General features: G+C 44.5%; 1 protein-coding gene across 2 annotated transcripts in view; it reads left to right on the top strand.

Annotated features, from left to right (window-relative positions):
* The window catches only part of ERLIN1 (ER lipid raft associated 1), a 286,035-nt gene that overhangs the window by 76,183 nt on the left and 187,886 nt on the right, over positions 1 to 21,966 (top strand). For both annotated transcript variants that reach the window (XM_085608714.1, XM_085608713.1), the window contains exons 2-4: positions 10,616 to 10,739; positions 12,958 to 13,039; positions 13,654 to 13,700. In XM_085608714.1, coding sequence (XP_085464840.1) covers positions 10,633 to 10,739; positions 12,958 to 13,039; positions 13,654 to 13,700 — 236 coding nt within the window. In that variant the 5' untranslated portion in view covers positions 10,616 to 10,632. The remainder of the gene's footprint in view (positions 1 to 10,615; positions 10,740 to 12,957; positions 13,040 to 13,653; positions 13,701 to 21,966) is intronic.

Genomic DNA, 21,966 nt, shown 5'->3' with positions numbered 1-21,966 from the left:
ATTCGCATTGCCCTCTTTATTTGCGATTGCAGAAGTAGACGCCGCTGTCAAACTAATTTGTTTTGTTGATTTTGCCTGCTGTGCTTGTTGCGCAAATTTCGTTCTTTTAGCACTATCGAATTTTGGGGCAAAAGTGTAAATTCGACCCTGGGCAGAGTCCTCCTTATCCCGGGCGAATTTATATACTTTGCGCGCCTTAATTTTTTCTTCCTGCTTAGCAAGTCTCTCATTTATTTCTTTTCGCGTTTTAGTAATCATATCATTGGGCTATATATATATATATTCACTGAAAAAACCATAGGTTTCACACAAGTTATAGTTAGCTGTACATTTCACTCGTAAAAAACCAATGACTCGTAAAAAACCAAACTCACGCGACCGCAATCCTCTGCTGATGACATATGTGTCTTTATGAAAAAAAAATATTTGTAATATATGTATAGCTAAAATTTAATGGAAGAAGACATGGGCAAATAAGTGTCTAAATACAGTATTCGCATCAGCAGAGGATTGCGGTCGCGTGAGTTATAGTTGCCTGCACTAACTATAACGTGGAATTTTATTGGTTTTTTACGAGTGAAATGTACAGCTAACTATAACTTGTGTGAAACCTATGGTTTTTTCAGTGAATTTGCAAGGTTTTTTTAAATGCTAAGTTACTTTACGCCGTTCGTGCCGTGAGCGCCCACTTCACGCAGTTCGTTCCGTGCGCGCACAGTGAACGCGCGCCCACTTTACGCAGTTAGTGCCGTGCACGCGGTGCGCTACGCGCACCGCGTGCCCACGTTACGCTGGATGGGCCATGTACGCACGATGCGCTTCGCGCACCGTCCGCACACGGAGGACATATTATGCGCTTCGTTGTGAAAGGTTATCTATTAAAAGTTCATCGGCTGGATATGCCATGCACAATAGGTCCCCTGCGGGCACCTTTTGCACACGGGGGGGGGGGGGTGAATATGTGGAGTTTGTTTTTTTAAAATTTATTTTACGGTAAGCGCATTCGGCGTTTTTTCAAAAAAAAAAAAAATTATTTTTTGGCCTTGTGGGGTCCTTCTGGGACACCCTGACCAAGGCTAGGGGGTCAGGAGCTGTCTAGCCTGCCCCTTTTCATGTTATCCAACTTTGTTTTTCATCCCCCCCCCCCCCCCCCCCCCCTCAGAGTGCGAGAGAGAAAATGGCGGGCGACACTTCATGGTTTCGACAGTCGAATGTTTACTAAAATCTAACAGCCAATCAGAATGGCACTCGCGCACGGCACCGTACGCGTACGGTAAGCTTACGGTGCGCGCTCGGAGCGCGCTTACAGATATATATATATATATATATATATATATTGATTTAAATGCTATTTTCTTAGGAAATACTGAACAGATTTACACCAAACCTACAAAAGGCACATCCTTTACCTGTAGACTACCTCTCTGCCAAATTTCAAGTAACTCTGTTCAGCCGTTCGGGCTGTAGCTGTGTCTAAAGGTCCTATGGAAAAATGCATGGGGAAAACGTGTTTTGGGACCCCCCTTTTTTCTCAGCCCCCGCTTGACGAATCACCCCGAGACTTTCAGGGTAGGAGCGGAGCGTAGCGCCCCATTAGTTTTGAAAATTTTGCGAGGATTCGTCAACCGGCGCCAAAGTTATTCCAAATAGAATGTTGCGGTTTTCCTATGGAAACAGGGTCCTAACTATAACTATCTACTGGCGACCGCCAGTAGAATATATATATATATATATATATATATATATATATATATATATATATATATATCTATATATATATATATATATCTATATATATATATATCCATATACTTACATATATGTATGTGGATATGTGTGCATGTAGAGAGAGGTGGAGAGTGAGGAGTAGTAGTGAGTAGTGGGAGTGAATAGTAGGGAGTGAGTAGTGAGTCCTAGGAGAGTGAGTAGTAGGAGTCATTAGTGGAGGGTGAGGAGTGTGAGGAGTGGAGGGTGAGTGTGAGGGGTGGGTGAGGAGTAGCAGAGTGTAGTCGAGTGAGGAGTAGCAGAGTGTAGTCGAGTGAGGAGTAGCAGAGTGTAGTCGAGTGAGGAGTAGCAGAGTGTAGTCGAGTGAGGAGTAGCAGAGTGTAGTCGAGTGAGGAGTAGTAGAGTGTAGTCGAGTGAGGAGTAGAGTGAGTTTGACTTTGGCAAATGCCTACTTTGCTTTCACGAACACTGGTAAGAGGACACGATTTTCTTAAGTAATTGTTTTCTCCTTGGATGCCTTTGCTATATTCTTTTACATCAGAAGCAAATAAACTGAAATTAATCTGAAAGCTGTCTTCATCCCCGTGATCGTAGGTATTCCTATGTAAGCAGCCCAACCTCGAAAGTAACATATACAAGGACAACCACAAGCTGACATCTTTAATGTGCCTCATAAATTATGCAGATATTTGAAAGAGTAATATCTACATCTAGAAGACTGTTCTATGTTACAAACCACATACTGACCAGCTTAGAGGGCCGAATAAATTATGCACATTATTCAAAAAGTCACTTCTCCAGCTACAGGAGTCCTTTACATTTTTAAAAGACGGCTTGCAAACAGTGTTGCTAGCATGCGTCGCGCAAATCTTTTAGTACCGCCGACAACTACTTTATCATATTATCAGATCCACGCGTGGCACATATATGATGCAAATCTTTGAAAGCGCAACATGCCCACCCCGATATTAAAGCTAATGTATTGTACCCATGCCACACGGTATTCCACCAAACAGACAGGCGATGCCAACCCATAGCGATAGTGTCCATAACTCCGAAAGTAAATCAAAGTCCAACCCCGCCTCACACGAAATATACTAGTCAGCTCATCATAATATGCAAATGAATGCATGAATAGATTGCTTTAAAAAGCTAAACACCAGAGAGATAATGTGCGTTGATGATGCAGCAGAATTCCACATTTTGCGAGGGTGGGGGGGCTGAAGCAGGAGAGGCTGTCGGCGGCCATTACAAGCGTGTGGACGGCGCTGCAAATGAGAAGAAAATAGTGCTTAGAGTCTTTTAAAAGAGTGTAAATCCGCCCGTAAACTATCCAATCCCGATGGACATGCCTAAAAAGAGACAGGGTAGCAGCAAGGAATGATTGGCATGCCTTCAGTGCAATCATTGCACTGTCTTGTGGCATAATTCATGACGTCAAACGACACGCACAAATGAAAGCTGAAGGCAGAGCTGGGATGAGGCTTCTGGAATCGTATAGATTCCAAGAAGCCTCGTAAGACGTGAGCAACGCATGCGCTGCTTACGGCAGGCCGAGACCTAAAAAACCCATTGTCTCCCTAGGTGAACAAAGAATTAGATACACACTTAAAAATGTAAACAACAATTCATTTTTCATGTTCTACACTCCAATATAGACTCATAATAGTATAAATATCAGTAAAACAGATTCATTGTGGGCAGCCACCCCTGAATCGACCTGACCTGTGTCATAAATACAAATGTTTGTGTATGTTAATATCCAACGTCAATCAAATGAAGAAGAAAAATATTAATAATATAGGAAAATTATAAAATGAAACCAAGATGATACAGAAGCCAAGAGAAAGTAAGAACATAAGAAAAATGAGAAAACGAGAGTAAGAAGAAAATGCAGCCTTTGATCGCCTTCAGAGCTCTAAATATTAAACACAACTATACATACAGTTTAAGAAAAACAGACTCTGTGGTCGAAACGCATCAGTCGATGAAATGAACTGTAGCGGTAATTTGCTTCCTGGACTGGCACCTTTTTCTTTGGTGGAGGGCATCAAAGGTGATAATTTCATGTGAAGCGGGTCCTGCTCCCGCCTCCCTGCACCAATCCCCTGAGAGGTGGCCGTGGTCGGGTAATGAGCAGAAAGATATTTTTGCTTTGCGTGAATGTTTTATTTTTATTATGACGACGCGACAGCACCTCAACAATAAAGCTTTTCAAAATCCATTACAAAACACAACCAGCAATGAAAAGGCTGGGAACCAGACCTATTGACTTTGCCTTTACTTTTGTGCTTAAAAGGCTTCTCAGAACACCGTTAATTTGCCCTGGAACCCAATTTACCATTATATAGGAATATTTAATAGAAAATCAGATGAATATTGCCAACTTAACAAGGGTTTAACAAAAAAAAATCAGCCTTGACAAACTCACAATGCCGGCAGACAGTGCCAGACAGTCTATTTACAGTGGAACCCAATGATTATTTCATAAGCACGTCAAATTGCAAATTTGATAAGCATTTGCCGGATATAGCGTAATGTGGGAACTGTTAACCCTGGTCAAAATTCAGGACTTTGCTGTAGTAAGATTTTTTTCTTATTTATTTAAAGTGCCATGTTTTCTCTTTAACATGGTTGGTTCGTGCTGTAAGCTATGGGCCATCTCTTCAGGCCGAGACTCGTAGATCCACTCTCTTCCTTTCACCTCTGTGCCTTTGAAGAGGCGTCTGTTGAGCCACTTTCTTTCCAGAGCATTGGTTCAAGGATAGGCACTTCTGCTACAACTATGCAGGCTAAATCTCTCCTTTAGGAACTTCTGCAATAGGCCATGTGCATTGTTACTCATAGCACTTGATTAGGTCAACTAAATCTATAACCTGTCCCTGCCTTTTCTCCTTACCAGAGGGTATTAGCTAATGCCATGAAAGACCTACAAGAAAGCCCATGTCATGCCCCTCATCCTGTGTATTGCTTTCTGTGGCAATTCAGGAGGCTGCTGAGGTCTCAAGTCCATCTGTCGTGGTTTCCTAATGTGTTCTCTAATGAGAGCGAGGCAGACAGCCCCCTAAGTGGACTGGGCTAAAGCCAAAGCCAGTCCTCCCAGGCCAAAATCTGTCTAGTATTCTGAGCGATATTTCGTTCAAGAGTCCTTTCCCCACTCTGTTTGCGCAGATATCTATGCCTACATTCTAGTGTGGACCCAACACAAGTGATCTAGCTTACCATGGTGCGGTGTCACGAAGGATGCACACATTCTGGTCATGAAGGAGAAAAATACTTTTCGATTTTTTTTATTTTTTGGTTTAGCACTTAGTCAGTTTGTGTGTTTCACCTCTCTCTCTCCCTCATGTATTCCCTCCCTCCATGAACGTCCCACCTCCTTAGTTCTCATAAGACTGCTGCTTACCTACTCTTGTGTATGCGCATCAGCCCCCTTGTTGCTCTGACCCTTGTTTGCTTCTCTCTCCGGTCATGTTGTTCTCAGTCTCTTTTGTGCTTCTTCCCCACCCCTGTATGTTCATCTGTACATCATGTGCTTCTTCCCAGTGTTAGATTTCCCTTGTGTAGTGCTTTTTTCTGTTCTCCCCACCTGCTCCTGTGTTACTGGTTGCCCACAATCCCACCACTTAGTCTTTTTTATTGGTATTTTTTTTATTTTCCAGCTTTTACACACAAAAATATCTTCATGCTAAGGTAGTCTGTTGAACCCCTTCCCAAGGACTTGATGGGGCAAAAGGCTTTCCCATTGCATACCATTGGCTGGCTTTATCGTTGTTCTTACATGCTTGCTACTTATTCAGTAGCTTTTCTTGTCCATCATATTTGTTCCTCCCTGGAGCATATCCTCTTTACTTGTCATTTCACTGCTCACTTCCATGGGACTACTTTCTTTATTTCATAAGGACTCTTTGAAAGTGCATGCGTGTTCTAGTTTTCTCCCTCGTGTGCTTCCTCTGCCAACCATGCTCGTGGTGTTCTGCTCTATGTACTTCCCTCCACCCATGTATTTTGTTTGATCTTTATGCCAGTGTGCTTTTTTCCATCCCCCGTGCTGTGTTTTTCTTGCTCTTGTTAAGCTCCCTCCAACCCCTCGTGTTGCTCTCCCTCATGGGCCATTTTGATCTTCCAACTCTGCTGCTATCCAATCCCATGGCTCCTCCGTTGAACCCACCAGCAATCCTATATTCTTTTAGTTTAAAAAAAAAAAAAAAAGAAAATGTGTGCTACTTTTCTAAAATGTAGCTACTGGTCAGTAAATAAAAAATTTAAAAAAGGCACTTGTCATTTTGGAAGTTCGCATGCTCACTTGTGTAATGCATGAATGCAAAAAAAAAAGTGACACCACCACGTCTTGTATGCATGCATTTGCACGTGCATACAAATAACGTGGCCACTACATCGTGCTTTTTACCATTTCCCCTTGTGTGTACAGAATGAATAAAGGTATCGGCACAGTCAGTAGGTCTCAAAGACGTGAACAATTGGGTTTACTAATGCTTGTGTTATTTACCCATCCAAATGGCATCTGCCATTTTGGAACGGTAAATAAAAAAGCATACCACATGGCCCCAGATCAGTCCTCTGCTGCACACATGCGTTGTTGCGCCTTTTAAAATGTATTTTTAAAATCTTTGATGGTGCACTCAGAATCTCTGGAAATAGAATTTTGCTTATCCCCAGTGTTGTAAAATCGCCAAAAGTAATGCATGTCTACATGTCTTGGTGCAGACAAAAGTTAAAACACTACATGGCACACATCCTTGTGTGCCATGTCCCCTAACACTGCATTTGATATTTGTAAGTCATCTCTACAGCAGGCCTGACAGCCCTAAGGCACGGGACTGAATATTACATGCCGGGGCATACCTGCATGAGCAGATCTGCCCCTGTGCTGGTCCAGGGGTGTGGAATTTAATACAATAAATATCTACTTGTCTATAGGGCAGGTTGCTTTATTAATCTAATTGTCCTGTAACAAAAACCACTTGCCCCTTTGGCGCCATGTAGTGCAGCAACAAATTATGGCAGCAATCTCATTATATAAGAGCTCTGATATAGCCTCCCTGATTATGCCAGGGCTCATACCATAGTAGTGTTTGAATACCTGCAATCCCCTTATGCTGTCACATTTCCGCAGATCTACATACTGGGGCTGAGGTAGTGGTAAGCAATAGTTCCATGGCTAGAATGCCCCTTTAAGTCTGCGCAAACCTACTAACTTGCATGTTTTAATGGTTTTCAACAACTCTTCACTATTCTTTTGCCATACTGAGAAATGTTGGAAATTTACTCCTGACCATGGCAGACGTAAACCTTCTTCCAGAGTTGGGAAAAACAAGTGGTTGGAGGGAAAGGGAATTTGCAAAAACTCAGATTTCGCATGAGCAAATCTACACATGCATATTTGCTCATGCTAAAATGCAGTTCACACATTTTCTAGGGGTACTATTTCTTGTTCTACTTCTGTAAATTCTTGGGAATTCATTAAAACCGTATAGCTGCACTTAATGCAAGGACATATACCATGAGTGCATTTTGAGACTTTCTTTAATAATTGGGCCCTTAATTTAGTCTGGCGTTCACTGTGACCTTTTGTGTTTATTAATATTCTGTCCCTCTCTCCGTATCGGCGTGCTTCACTGTGAGTGACCTTATTCTACTCTTTCACGAGGAGCATATCCGCACACAAGTTAGTTTTGTTCAGTGGCAGTAACTACTGTGGCAATGTGTGCTTTTTGAGACCAAAACATTTTTTTTTGCCTATGTTTGTTGTAATGGTGAGGGTCTAGCAGCTGCCCACACCAATAAGGTTTTACAAAAACTATGCCAAAACAAGTCACACATTGCCAAAACTAAAAAGCTGACCCCCAATTTCAGACCTACTGGCTTTGCTAATGCTTGTTTATTTTTGTTTCCCATAATCTTTTTGAAACGGATTACACTGATTTTCCATTATGAATATTTTTGGAATATACAAGCATGCATCAACACGTTACTAAATGATGCTGCATAGAAATGGTCCCTGAAAGTTTACAGTAGTTTATCAAAATGTTTTTTTCCTTGCTTTCATTAATTTTTATGAACATTTTATTCTGAAAGCAAAGAATCATCCATCTTCCTTTCAACCTTCTGCAAGTGTTTGCATAAAATCAGAGAGCATTCTGGAAGCATTATACAAAGCCTCATATTGCTAAACTTTAAAAATGTGTGTACACGTTTTTATACTGGAACCACTGTCAGTAGTGCAATCAGTTTGCGTTTACTTGTATTAATGAACCATAAATACAGGTTTAAGCAGCATTAAATATGTGCAAAAATATTACCTTAACTGCAGACGGTGCTCTTCCCTGATCTATAATGTGGTACTGCATACTGACAGCCAAGAGGTTTGTGCTGCAGGGGGTTGGGCCTACTTGTCCCAAGGACAAAATACACATGAAAACTTAATGCCCTTGACCCCAAACAATATGTCCTGGGCATCGGCCTATAGTAATTCCACATCCCTTTGGTCAGTCCACTTATAGGATAACACTAGCCAGTCCAAGTGGCCAGGGAAGCCATTTTAAAACGTGCCGGACACTGGTCAAAACGAATTCCCCAGCTACATGATGGCTTTACTGAAAATAGGTATTTTTGCTATCAAACATATGGTTTTTTTAAACCCACATTAATGTCAGTGTTGGATTCACCAATACATGAACCCACAGACCTTAGAGGTGCCCCTAAAAACCAACCCGCCTTTGGTGGCCTTGCTGTCTGGTTTCTGCCAGCCTGCCTCCCAAGATGCTGTTCTGACCTCCTTGGGTAAGAGACTCAGAAAAAAAGCCTGTCCGGAAGAGTGTAACTTCCCCTCATGGACTCCCCAACGTCTGCAGCCTTTGCATGCAGGCCCGCTCAACCGTGACCGCTCCCTGTAAAAACATATTTTTTTTAAATGGTGCATAAAGACACCTCTGAATTTGTCCCTTACCAGGCTGTGGAGAAGAGGACCATAGGTGTTCTTTGGTCCCCGAGCATCACAATCCTTGAACCCCCCCCTATTGGTTCATCCCGACTGGCCTTCCAGCCTGAGCCTGCAGACTCTTTCCACTGTGACCTTTCCCCAAAGAAACCTTTTGGGCTCTTGACGCTGTTTTGCACCCTGCACCCGGCCACCCACATGCCGCTGCAAGTGTTCTGTTAGTGCTGCCTTGCTTGTCCACAACTCACCTTAATTCCTGGAGACTGGTCTTGTAAGTCACCATACTATACCTGAATCCAGAACTTGTACTTCCTTCCATAGGATAACCTTGCAGAACTCCACTTTATAAAGTGAAAAGAATTTTGATTTTAAAATGTATATTAAGATACGTGCTATTTTTATAAATTGGTATGGATCTCCTCCTTGAGTCGTGTAATTTATTGATTATTGTGTGTAATGTATTGATCATTGGCTGTATTTACCTATGTCCTGCACTCCTCTGTGTTAATCCTAAGGCTGCTCGACCACACTACCCCCTAATAGAGCACTTTAGGGTTGCATAGCAAGTCCCTGTCCACTTAAAAGGGAACCCCTGGACTCTTTACATAGTATATCAGATTCTTGATATATCACATAAAGGGAAATCTCTAAGGAAGGGTTTTTAGTGGCCAGGGAGAAATGGGCACTCTGCTAATTAACGCTAAATGGATGAGAAAAAGTATAAGTATGGTGCAACCAGGTGAAGGGATAAGCCTTATAACCCCTCAATTTTTGTGTGGGAAAATCCCTCACAATTACAAATAAAGCAAAATCCTAAGCACACATAATAGTAGTCAAACAGTATGTAAGTTATAACGAACTACAAAACAGTAGCCACAATTTCGAAAGAAATGTCTTCTGATGGGTTGGATATTGTTCAGTCTTTATTTCTCTTTTGCATAGAGCCAACAAACAGGGGAACCAGCCGACACGCGTTTCGTCGCATGTGGAAAATAATTCCGCGACTTCCTCAGAGCTGTATATAGAGGATAGTTGTCATGGTCGTCGGAGTATTGGTAGTACTCCACGTTGTAGGCTCCGTGATGGAGACTCTGTGTAACGTAGATCTTCGGTAACGTAAAAAGATCTGAGGTGTGTAAGCCGAGACACCTCACGGCCGATCACTGTGTTCCGGGTTGTCCCTCTGTTCGTTGGCTCTAAGCAAAAGAGAAATGAAGACTGAACAATATCCAACCCATCAGAAGACACTTCTTTCGAAATTGTGGTTACTGTGTTGTAGTTCCTGTAATAACTTGCATACTGTTTGACTACTATTATGTGTGCCTAGGATTTTGCTTTATATCACATAAAGAGCCAGCTTCCTACAAAGGTCCTTTGAAATCATCCAGAAGAAACTCCAGAGCAGTTTGTGTTCCACGTACTTCCTATTTGAATGGTGTCTCGGAGATGGCTACAGTCTGAATTTGCAAGTGGGGTCTATGATATCGCAAATGAATAGTTGGGGTTGTAGTTAAAGCACAAGATCTCATTTATTCTGGAATCACAGGGAGATTGGCACTGGCCTGTAGTTCTTAGTGAATAACTTGGAGTCAGATGATGCACATTTGATGTCCGGCCTGAGGATGACGGCTGAAGGTTGGGAAAAGCCCCTTTGGGGATTGATCAGATGATATTGGGAAGTGAAGTGTCACTTTTCTGTGACCTGTTAAGTACCTTTCGAAAATGTATTAGGAATATAAAGGGACATTTAACAACTTTTGGAGCAATTTATGCCATATGCACAACTATGGTGAACATTTGTAAAGGTTGCTGGGTCATTGTGCTGTGAGATCAATCTGGTAATTACCATTTGTGACTTCAGCGAAGAAGTGTGTATGTAGAAAAAGTTGTATATGATTTTGGACTCATTCTCTCTTCTGTTTCTTTCAGCTCCATCGAGAGTGAACATGGCTCAGGTCGGAGTGGTGCTGGCTGTGGTGATCGGTACTATGGCTTTGTTTCTCCATTCCTCCATACACAAAATAGAAGAGGGACACCTCGGGGTCTACTACAGGTATGTGACCCTTTTGTGTACATTAACTCAAATTCTGGTACAACAAAGAAAAACAGTTTTAAGTTTCTTGTGCCGACTCTTTCCTTGTTTTTCATGATCTACATTGCTAACCACCTTAAATATATATAGTTATATATTTTCAAGCAGTTTCTAAACTGTTGGCTTTTCAGTGGCGGTGCGTCCATTTGCGGCGTTGCGCCCGCAGCTCCCTTGGCGTCTCTGAATTTAAGTAAACTCTTAGTTTATTTAAGTTCAGCGGCTCCGAGGGAGAACTGACAATTATTTCAGTCAGCATGACGTCGGACCGCCCACCCCCTTCAGAGTCTGAAGGGGGTGGGCGGTCTGGTGTCAAGTTGACTGACGGGCATTGTCAGGGGCAGGCAGCAGCACAAGTGCGCATGAGTGGGCAAGATAGGTGAATTTTTGCGCCGTGCCCAGTCATGCGCACTGGTGCCTGCTCAGGCTGGCGCATGCCCATTAGGAGAGCGAACCTCGGTCTCCTTATGGGCAGGCAGGCAAAGCGCAACACTGCCTGGCCTGCTCTGAGCAGCGCCAGGATTGGCGGAGAGGGGTTTGCTACTTACCAGCAGTGATGCGGCTGTTGCACTGTTGGCGCCAGAACGGACCCCAGGCGGCGCGGACCACTAGGCTTGTAAACCTTGCCCACAAAATCCAGGGGTATTTTCTCTGTCTCTCACAGACCAGCAGGAATAGGGTCAGATTCACTGAGAAGTTAGTAAATCGTGTCATGGGTTTAAATACTTATGGACGCCAGTTTACCAGAATGCTAGCGGTAAAGGACGTGATTTCATGCACCTTTTGATCCAAGACAGGCTGGATCCGACTAACTTAATTTAGCACTAGACAATGTCAGGGGTGAGGGATTTCTGTGTGCCTTTGATTATGGAGACACTGCAGGAGAAAAAAGACCAAGCCTGGCAGGGTTACACAAACAGAGCAAACAGGACAAATTATTCTGCCCTTCCCTATCCGGTACATCAAGCAAGATTTAAATCTGTGGTGAAATGCTACCTGAGCCAACTCAGATCTCTACCAGCACTGTCTCCTCCTACTACCAGCCTGAGCCAGCAGCCACCACAGAGGACGGGTGTCGCGTGCAGGAACTTCACCTTCCAAACCTCCGCTTCACAGTAAGTTTGGCCACTGTCTTCCATTCCATGTGAGCTGCACATGGATGAAAGGGCAATTACTCCTGCTAATTGGTGACTAGTATATTTATGAGAGACAAATAAGTACCCATTTACTGGCCGATTTATACGAAGTGAAACTAGAAAACATGAAATTAATCCCTGCTTTCTCCTTAACCAAATTGTGTAATCTTGGGCAAAAAATTAATTTCCTCTATTCTCCTTCAACTGCGTGATTTCAGAATATGAGCAGTACAAAGATGCATTGTGTTTAAACTAACCGACTGTAATGTTCTATCTATAAGAATCCTGGCCACATACTGGGTGCACATAACTACTCAGGTGCCTCTTAGTCCACTAATGGCATTGTCACCAGGGTGGGACAGGAACTGTTCTAAGATCATGCTTAAAACTATCTCTTTGGCTTGTTGAAGAAATACAGTTTTAGACTTTTAAAGAGTCTTTATTGTATTTTAAGTGAGGTTATATGTTTTACCTGGAAACCTCTTCAGGGCTCGGCTCGAGCACAGGCTCAGAGCCAAGCCAGGCCCTTCGTTCGGCTCTTTCTGTTAATTTGTAGGGTCGCCCACCTCTACTTACTCTAAACCACATCTCTGTCATGTGCAATGGGGGCATGTTTAGAGGGTCAGAGTTTGCCCTATGTGCTGGGTGCCTGCAGGTGTGCCTGGATGTCTATATAATAAGTGAGCACAGGGATTGGTATATATAAATGAACATATGGGTGACTCTGAATAGGTGTTAGTATTTGTTCTAACAGTGTCATATAGGCTCAATATATATAGATCTATACGGATATGCTCATATGGAATCCATATACTTAGTTTGTAAGCAAGTCCCACTTAGATACAAGAATTCTGCTGCACCAGTTTTAAAATCCACCAGCCGCCACTGTCTAGTTATGATTGTATCATATGTGAACTGGAGCTTTTTTTAACTAGTCTTCCTTGCACTTTCGTTTGAGCCGAAAAACTGTTTTCTGTAATGATCATAGACCTCTTAGCAAACCAGGACGTTGTAGTGTTAAAAACAATTCTTTTTCCTTTTCACAGAGGTGGTGCTCTGCTGACCAGCCCCTCCGGTCCAGGCTATCACATCATGCTACCGTTCATAACCTCATTTCGCTCCGTGCAGGTCAGTTTGGGCAGACATGGCTCAAATAACACATTTTAATGGCCATTAAAGCTTAGATGAGTCATTGCTTATAATTTCTAAATATATCTTTGTATAAGCTGGCATCAAATGAGTCTGTGAAGACAGAGAGAAATATAATTGTCACGTTTTTCTGTTTTTTGAAGTATGTTTGACATATCGTTTAACATTCTAAAACACTTATACAGACAGGTGCAGCAATATGTTCATAGGAATCCAGTATGTCTCATACCGCCTGGTAGTTGCTTGGGAAATCGAGGTGTGTTCAGCTGCCATTAATGGTGTAAAAGCCACTTACGCCTTTGAACATATGCTGACTTCTGTCGATGTTCCCTTCCTCTTTTCACCAACGCATGTAACAGCTATGTGGTGACTGCTGAGAATTCAGTGTGCTCATCTGAAAAGTTACAAGCTGGTTTTTACTTTGACATTTTCCCTTGGTTAACAAACCTAGGTTAGATGTAAACCACTTGTATCCATGGGTCCGAGAGCAAGACATCAATGACTCATTACAATTCGTAATTGTACCAAGAGTTTGTTTTTTTGTGTTTTAGTTTTCCTTGACGAAAGATAAAATGTTTGTTTGCCTATTACAGACAACTCTGCAAACAGATGAAGTGAAGAACGTTCCATGTGGCACAAGGTATGTTGTGTTAGGGATTTCCATTCGTTTGTTGTATTTTTCTGTGTTCCACTAAGTTTTTCTCTTTAATTGTTCTGCTTGTTCATAGACGGTGCTTAGTAGCGCTGGCTCTGTCGAGTTTCAGGACCGTTGCTCCTCGGGGCTTGCTGTAGTTGCTGCAGCGTGTGGCTGTTTAATTGGTTCACAGGACATATGCAGCGTGGCTGCTGTTCTGTTAGTCACTGAAGCTGTGCATGCTTTGCGTTTCTGTCTCTTTTCTTTGTCTCTTTCTGCAGGTTTTAAACAACGAGAGCTAATCTGAGTCCACTGGTTATATGAATACAATCATAATAAACCTTGACCGTGTGAGCAAGATCATTGCTAGTTGTTTTTTTATGATGCACTGCAGTAATTTATTTGTGATTGTTTTACTGTCGCCGGTGGTTTAAACGCAAAAGCATGTTTGTTGCGATGCAAAATTTTGACCTGAAATCGATGGTGTCCTTGCAGGATTATACCTTCATAGAGATCGCTGTAGAAAGTGTCAAGAATTTCTATTTCCTCTAAAAGTTATTCCTATTGGACAAATAAAAAACAAACACATTTTAATAATTTTTTTATTGAAACATTGCAGGAGTTTACAGTCATGACAAATCACTACATTAGGTGTTACAGCAGTATAGAAGGTATAGTTGTACAATCTGATTGTATTAAAAACAGCGAGGTTCGAGGCATATGAGCTGGAGATTACACACTTTTGCATAGATCGCCATCTGGTGTTTGGCCTGGATGTTTGCAGTTTGTTTTTCCTCTTGGAAAGTCTTTGGAAGTCACAAGGTCGGTGACTCCTCCTTTGGATCGTATTGCGCATGGGCTTCGGCTCCATCCTCAGATTGTTTTTTTCCGCCATCGGGCTCGGATGTAATCTTCGTGCTCCGGTTCCGAACAGCTTCCAGGTCGACGATCCACGCGCAATCCTCACCCCAATCGCTGTATTGTTTCGATCACGATCTCCTCAATCAACGCGCCATCTCATCGACACAAACCTTCGGTTCCAGTCGTCGACGGCCGCCTTCGGGCCTACCCAGGCTCCGGTCCCGGCTCATGGAAAGAACTCCATTTAAAAAGTGCCCTCGATGTGGGTCCAAACTTCCCCACACCGATCTTCATGAGGTATGTAACCTTTGCCTCTCCCCTGAACACGAGGCTCGAGACTGTCCGGCCTGTAAGTCTTTCCGATCCAAAAAGACTATTCGGGACCGAAGAGCCAGAAGGAACATGGCACACTCCTCGACGTCCATTCCAGTCGACCTCTTCGGAGACGACATCGACGATCCGGAACATCATCGCACCGAAGAGGACCTTGTCAGCGCTTCCGAGGCCGAGTCTGATGTGGAAGACATCACTCCGGCACAGAGGGTCGTGAGTACCAATCTACCCCCGCCCCACACCGACACCCAAAAAGGCTTTGGTCACACCTTCGCCTCCGAGCCTAGGCAAGACCAGAGACACTGCTTCACACACCCCACCTTCAGGCCCGGTGAAGAAGCCAAGTAAGCCTTCCGGCGGCTCGGGCTCGAGCCAGCCTACCAGCGGTGCCGAGAAACACACTTCGGCACCGAAAAAGAAACCGGCCTCCACCTCGACACCGTGCTCCGCACCGAAGCCCTCGGGGTCGAAACCCAGCTCTTCGGTGCCGACCAAACCACACAAGGCCACCGGCACCGACACTTCCAAGCCGAAGCCCATCTCGGCGCCGACCAAGAAGCCGGCTTCTAAACATCAAACCGGCTCGGAAAAACCTAAAGTCATCGGCCCGACGCCTTCGGCGCCGATGGACCAAATTACCTCACCAGAGCTATTTACACCGGATCCCTTGCAAAAAACTCTCACCAAGGATCCAAAAACTGGACATTTGACACTCTCTACTAAAAAGAGACATTTGGAGAAGCCTGCTCCGCCTCCACCTCCACCTCCAAAGAGGAAGGACTCTGCTACCTCTCCGTTCAGAATACCTTCCCCTCCCCCTCCTCCTCCTTCCCCATCTCCACCCGCTCCGCCCTCTCCACCCCCACCTCATCGTTCTCCTACTCCGTCTCCAGACGTTGATGATCAGGGGGACCCATATGATGATACAGGGGATGTGCCACAGGACCCCACCCCTACAGGATCTCCAGATCCATGGGACGATTACAATATACCAGATATCCCCAACGTCCCACAAGACGATATTTACCCTTCTAGACCATCTCCACCAGAAGATTCATTAGGGTTCAACCATCTTCTGCAAAGGGCAGCACATTATCACGGGGTGGACATGCATAATGACCCTGTGGAGGAAGATTTCCTCCTAGACACATTTGATACTTCACATAGGTCCACCTCCATACTGCCCATGCTCAAAGGGGTGGTAAAGCATGCAGCAGAAGTTTTTAAAGACCCAATTAGGGCCAGGGTCCTTAACCCACATATTGAAAAGAAATACAAACCTGCTCCCTCAGATCCCTCTTACATCAGAGGACCAGCGCCACTAGATTCCTTAGTGGTATCTACGGCACGTAAAAGGGCAAATTCACAAGCATCAGGTGATGCATCACCACCTGACATGGAGTCAAAACTGCTATATGCGTCAGGCAAACGCACAGCATCCCAGGCCGCCAATATATGGCGTATAGCAAACACTCCGGCACTGCTGGCCAGATATGACCGGGCTCATTATGACAAATTAGAAAGCATAATGCACCATCTCCCTGAAAAATATAAAGGTAGGGCCAACGAGTTAATTCAAGAGGGTAAAACAATCACAAACACCTCCATACGTTGTGCCCTAGATGCAGCAGACACAGCCTCCAGGGCCATTAACACCAGCGGCCTTCTCTGTCGCCATGCTTGGTTTAGGGTATCTGGGTTTAAACCAGAAGTACAAGCCTCCATCCTTAATCATCCCTTTGACCAGGAACATCTATTCGGGCCAAAGGTGGATGAGGCCTTAGAAAAGATGAAAAAGGACACGGATACCGCAAAATCCATGGGGCCCTTACAGTCTCACCCGCCCAGACGCTCCTTTCGCCGCTCCTCCTTTTGAAGTGCATCCAGAGGCTACTCCTCAGACACAGCGTCCACATCGTACAAATCCCCTACTCAGACCACCTTTACAAAAGGTTACCAAAGAGGTGGCTACAGGGGTAACAACAACAAGGGCAGAGGCAAAACAAACAACGCCCGTTCTGCCACACCTCCTACCCAATGACTTCCCCCCCCCGCTCCCCCCAGACCATTCCAATCCGGTCGGGGGCAGACTCCAAAATTTCCTTCATGTCTGGGAGACCATCACCTCAGACAAATGGGTGACCCAAATAATCCGGTCAGGCTACTGACTGGAACGAACATCTACCCCCCAAACATTCCACCCATGCAACGCCCAATGTCACAAGAACATTCAACATTACTAAAGCAGGAGGTAATCTCCCTCCTACAAAAACAGGCAATAGAACACGTTCCTGTCAATCAACAAAATATGGGGGTCTACTCCTTATATTTTCTAATACCAAAAAGGGACGAGACTCGAAGACCTATTCTAGATCTCCGGCCCCTAAACACATACATACACTCAGACCATTTTCACATGGTAACGCTTCAGCAGGTACTTCCGCTCCTCTCCCAGAAGACTTTCTCACCACACTGGACTTGAAAGATGCATACTTCCACATTCCAGTACACCATGCTCACAGAAAGTACCTCAGATTTGTAGTGGACGGACAACACTACCAATTCAAAGTGCTCCCGTTCGGAGTCACAACAGCACCACGGGTATTCACCAAGTGCCTAGCGGTGGTGGCGGCACATTCACGTCTTCCCATACTTGGACGATAGGCTGATAAAAGCCACTTCATACAATCAGTGTGTACACCACAACGCCACCACAATCCAACTACTTCACCAACTAGGCTTCATGGTGAACCACCAAATGTCCCAGCTACAACCATCCCACATAAAACAATACCTTGGTGCCACCATAGACACCTCAAAAGCAATCGCCTACCCCAATCCTGCCAGGATTTCAAGCATTCAGGCTTTGCGACAAAAATTCATACCTCAACCCTCCCTTCCAGCAAGAGTGTTCATGCAACTAATAGGGATGATGGCCTCTTGCATTTTCATAGTGCCCCACGCAAGACTCCAGATGCGTCCTCTCCAAGAGTGCTTAGCACGCCAATGGAACCAGGCCCAAGGTCAACTGACAGATCTGGTGTTGGTAGACGGTCGCACCCATCGCTCTCTGCAGTGGTGGAACACCACAAACCTTTCCAGAGGTCGACCGTTCCTGGACCCGGTTCCCCAGATAATACTAACAATGGACGCATCGCTCTCCGGCTGGGGAGCTCACCTATTACACCTCACAGTGCAGGGCACATGGACGCCTCAACAGTTACTCCATATCAACCATCTAGAGTTACTAGCAATCTTTTTAGCCCTGAAATCTTTTCAAACACAGATTTCAGGCAAGGCAGTCCTCATTCGCACAGACAACATGACGGCCATGTATTATATCCAAACGCAAGGCGGCACACACTCTCCACAGCTCTCTCAATTAGCACAGAGCATATGGAGATGGGCAATTCCCCACAAAATTTGTCTCCTAGCTCAACATGTCCCAGGAGTCCAAAGCACCGTGGCAGATCTGCTTAGCAGACAGACACAACCAATCCACGAGTGGGAACTTCACCCACAGGTTCTTCGTCCGTTCTTTCAAATGTGGGGCATCCGCAGATAGACCTCTTCGCCACTCACGAAAACACAATGCCCAAGCTTCGCTGCCAGATACCCACACCCATTGTCCAAAGGAAATGCGATATGGATGAACTGGTCAGGCAAATTTGCGTACGCTTTTCCGCCTCTCCCACTCATTCCATTAGTGGTGCGCAAACTACAACAGCACTCCCTCACACTAATCCTAGTAGCTCCAACGTGGGCCAGACAACCGTGGTACACCACGCTGCTGGAAATCTCTGTAGTACCACACCAAAAGCTACATCTCTCACCATGCCTCCTAACCCAGAACCATGGAGAGATCAGACACCCGGACCCAGCTCAGCTCAACCTTGCGATCTGGCTCCTGAAATCCTAGAATTTGGGTACCTAAATCTTCCCCCTGACTGTATGAACTTCATCAGAGAAGCTAGACGCCCTACCACTAGAGCCTGCTACGTTGCCAAGTGGAAAAGATTTGTTGTTTATTGCCATAACAACACCATCAATCCTCTGGACGTATCTATCCAACACATCATAGACTACAAAGGTGTAATATAGCCTATACGTCCATTTGACTACACCTCGCAGCAATTGCAGCTTACTTGCAAAACAGGCAACATCTATCACTCTTCAGAGTACCTGCCATTAAAACCTTCATGGAAGGCCTGAAAAGAATAATTCCCCCCAGAGTACCACCCTCACCTGTGTGGAACTTAAATATCGTTCTCACAAGGCTGATGGGGCCTCCCTTCGAACCTTTGCATAAATGCGAACTACAATTCCTAACATGGAAAACAGCTTTCCTTGTAGCCATCACTTCCCTTAGAAGGGTCAGTGAGATACAAGCACTTACCATACAAGAACCTTTTTCTTCAAATGCACCATAACAAGGTTATTCTCCGTACCAACCCAAAATTCCTACCTAAAGTCATTTCCCCTTTTCACCTAAACCAATCTGTAGAACTACCAGTATTTTTCTCGCAACCTCAGACCGTTGCAGAAAGGGCTCTGCACACGCTAGATGTCAAACGAGCCTTACTCTACTACATCGAGAGAACACAACCTTCCCGAAAGACCAAACAACTGTTTGTCTCTTTCTCTCCACCACACAAGGGCAACCCCATCTCAAAATCAGGGATAGCTAGGTGGATTGTAAAATGCATCCAGATTTGCTACCACAAAGCAAAACGAACGCTATCCACTCCCCCTAAAGCCCATTCTACACGAAAGATAGGGGCTTCCATGGCATTTCTAGGGAACATCCCATTAGATGATATCTGCAAAGCCGCTACATGGTCAACACCGCACACTTTCACCAAACACTATTGTATAGATGTGCAAACTAAGCAACAAGCTAGTGTGGGCCAGGCTGTTCTTAAAACACTATTTCAAACCACTGCAACAGATACCGGTGGTCGCCGCTAAGGTTGGGAACTGCTATATAGTCTATGCAAAAGTGTGTAATCTGCAGCTCATATGCCTGGAACGGAATATGCTACTTACCAGTATGCATCTGTTCTTGGCATGTAGAGCTGCAGATCTACACACGCCTCCCGGCTACCTGTATCTGTTCCAGTTTATCTTATTTAGATACACACATGGGTTTCTTCACTGTTACTACGCTCCATCTTTCCCTGCTGGCGAAAAACAATCTGAGGATGGAGCCGAAGCCCATGCGCAATACGATCCAAAGGAGGAGTCGCCGACCTCGTGACTTCCAAAGACTTTCCAAGAGAAAAAACAAACTGCAAACATCCGGGCCCAACACCAGATGGCGATCTATGCAAAAGTGTGTAGATCTGCAGCTCTACATGCCAAGAACAGATGCACACTGGTAAGTAGCATATTCCTTTCTCATTACATCCCATCGTCACTTTCCTCACATACAAACTTACCATCCCTTCCACAGCCTCGCTGGACAATTGGTGAAACACAGATATTACCCCTATGCTCATTCAATGTACCCAATATCTTGTTCCACTGATTGGGACAACCTCTTCCCTCGTAGACTGCCTTTTCTGCCACCATGAACCAGTCCATATCCCTCTCTCACGTTTGCAACGTTGGTGACTCGCACGCTCCCCATTTCTGGGTGTTATTTCTCTTAGCGATCATCACCCAGAGGGTGGCCCAGAGTTGTTATTTGCTATTCAGATCAGTCTGATAACATAAATTTAGCAGGCACAATCTGGGCGTTGGTGGGAGCTCCTTGTGACATACCCTCTGGAGTTGGGTCATAATAGATTCCCAATACTGTTTGATGACACGGCAATCCCATAGTATATGGTAGAACGTGCCCTCCTGTGTGCGGTGTCTGTTCCATAAATTATGCTCTGTCCTTCCCAATTTTTAGTAAGGCACAACAAGAGAAGTATTACCTGTGTGATATTTTGAGTTGGACAAGTTTTAGTTGTGCTCTAGTCGTGACTAAATGGCTACCTCTTGTGGGGGTTGGAAAGTGCTTCCTGCCATTCCTCGTCCTCTAGTTCTTCTAAGTCTGCCTGCCAAAGTTCATGCAGGCACAGTAAGCGGTCAGGGAGTGTTTCAAAGTCATCCTGTGCCCTGAACATCCCCAGCTTTTTGCTGACTGGTACTGGTGGTGACTGACTCTGACTGACCCTGGGCTCTACCTAACCAGGCTCAGGGCCAGTGCTATGCTGAAGACACACTTGGAATACAGTGAAAACACCTACATGCACTAGGGTACACTATGGGTTATGGTACCCATGCGATTGGCATGACTTCCCCTATAAGTCCCTAGTATATATTAGGGCTGGGGGATTGAAACTACCTTTAAGACCCTAGTATAGAATCCTTATAAAAAGGTTTACTTTATGGCCTGGGGTTGGTGAAATTGCACATTTCACTCGCCACATTGTAAAGTGCTTCCCAAAATCGACTTCAGTGCTTGGAGCACTGTGAAATGAGGATCTGCAATATTGTGATATATTCAGAACCCCTAAAGTCTTTCCTATGTGTTCCATGGGTAGGGGGTCCTTTAGTTACAAACAGGGTCCTTATAAAACCTGTTTTATAGGCCCTGGCATTGGAGAAATTGTCCAGTTCATTTTTCTATTGCAGATCCCCAGCTTGTAGGTTAACATTGGAAGAGGTTATTAGTTAATAACAGGAGAAAAAAAGGCATAAAGCCAGGATTAAAGGTATCTGTAGGATGGTAATTATATATACAACAATATGGTATTGATACATTTATTCTAAAATATACAGACAAGAAGTTGAAAGACTTTCTTGTCTGTAAGCCAAAATTCAGCCCTGTAGTGCTCTGCCTTGATTGGTCAGAGATAAGTCGATTAGCCTGGCTGCTTTGAAGAGGTGATATATGACCCCTGGGGTTAGTAAGCCTTTCTGGGAGGAGAGTTTGCTGGGCATAGGAATGCCAGAGCCAGGGGGAGGAGTATTAAATCATGCTCTTCAAGGGAAGGAGGAGACAACCTAGACAAACCAGTTTTCATTTACACCTCTCCCCCACAGCCAGATGGGGGAGATTAAGGAGGAATTCCCAGATGTAAGGGGA

The sequence above is a fragment of the Triturus cristatus genome, chromosome 1_2 (assembly GCF_964204655.1).
Source record: "Triturus cristatus chromosome 1_2, aTriCri1.1, whole genome shotgun sequence".
NCBI lineage: Eukaryota > Metazoa > Chordata > Amphibia > Caudata > Salamandridae > Triturus > Triturus cristatus.
The sequence above is the reverse complement of the archived record's forward strand: the minus strand, read 5'-3'. Positions and strand labels throughout refer to the sequence as shown.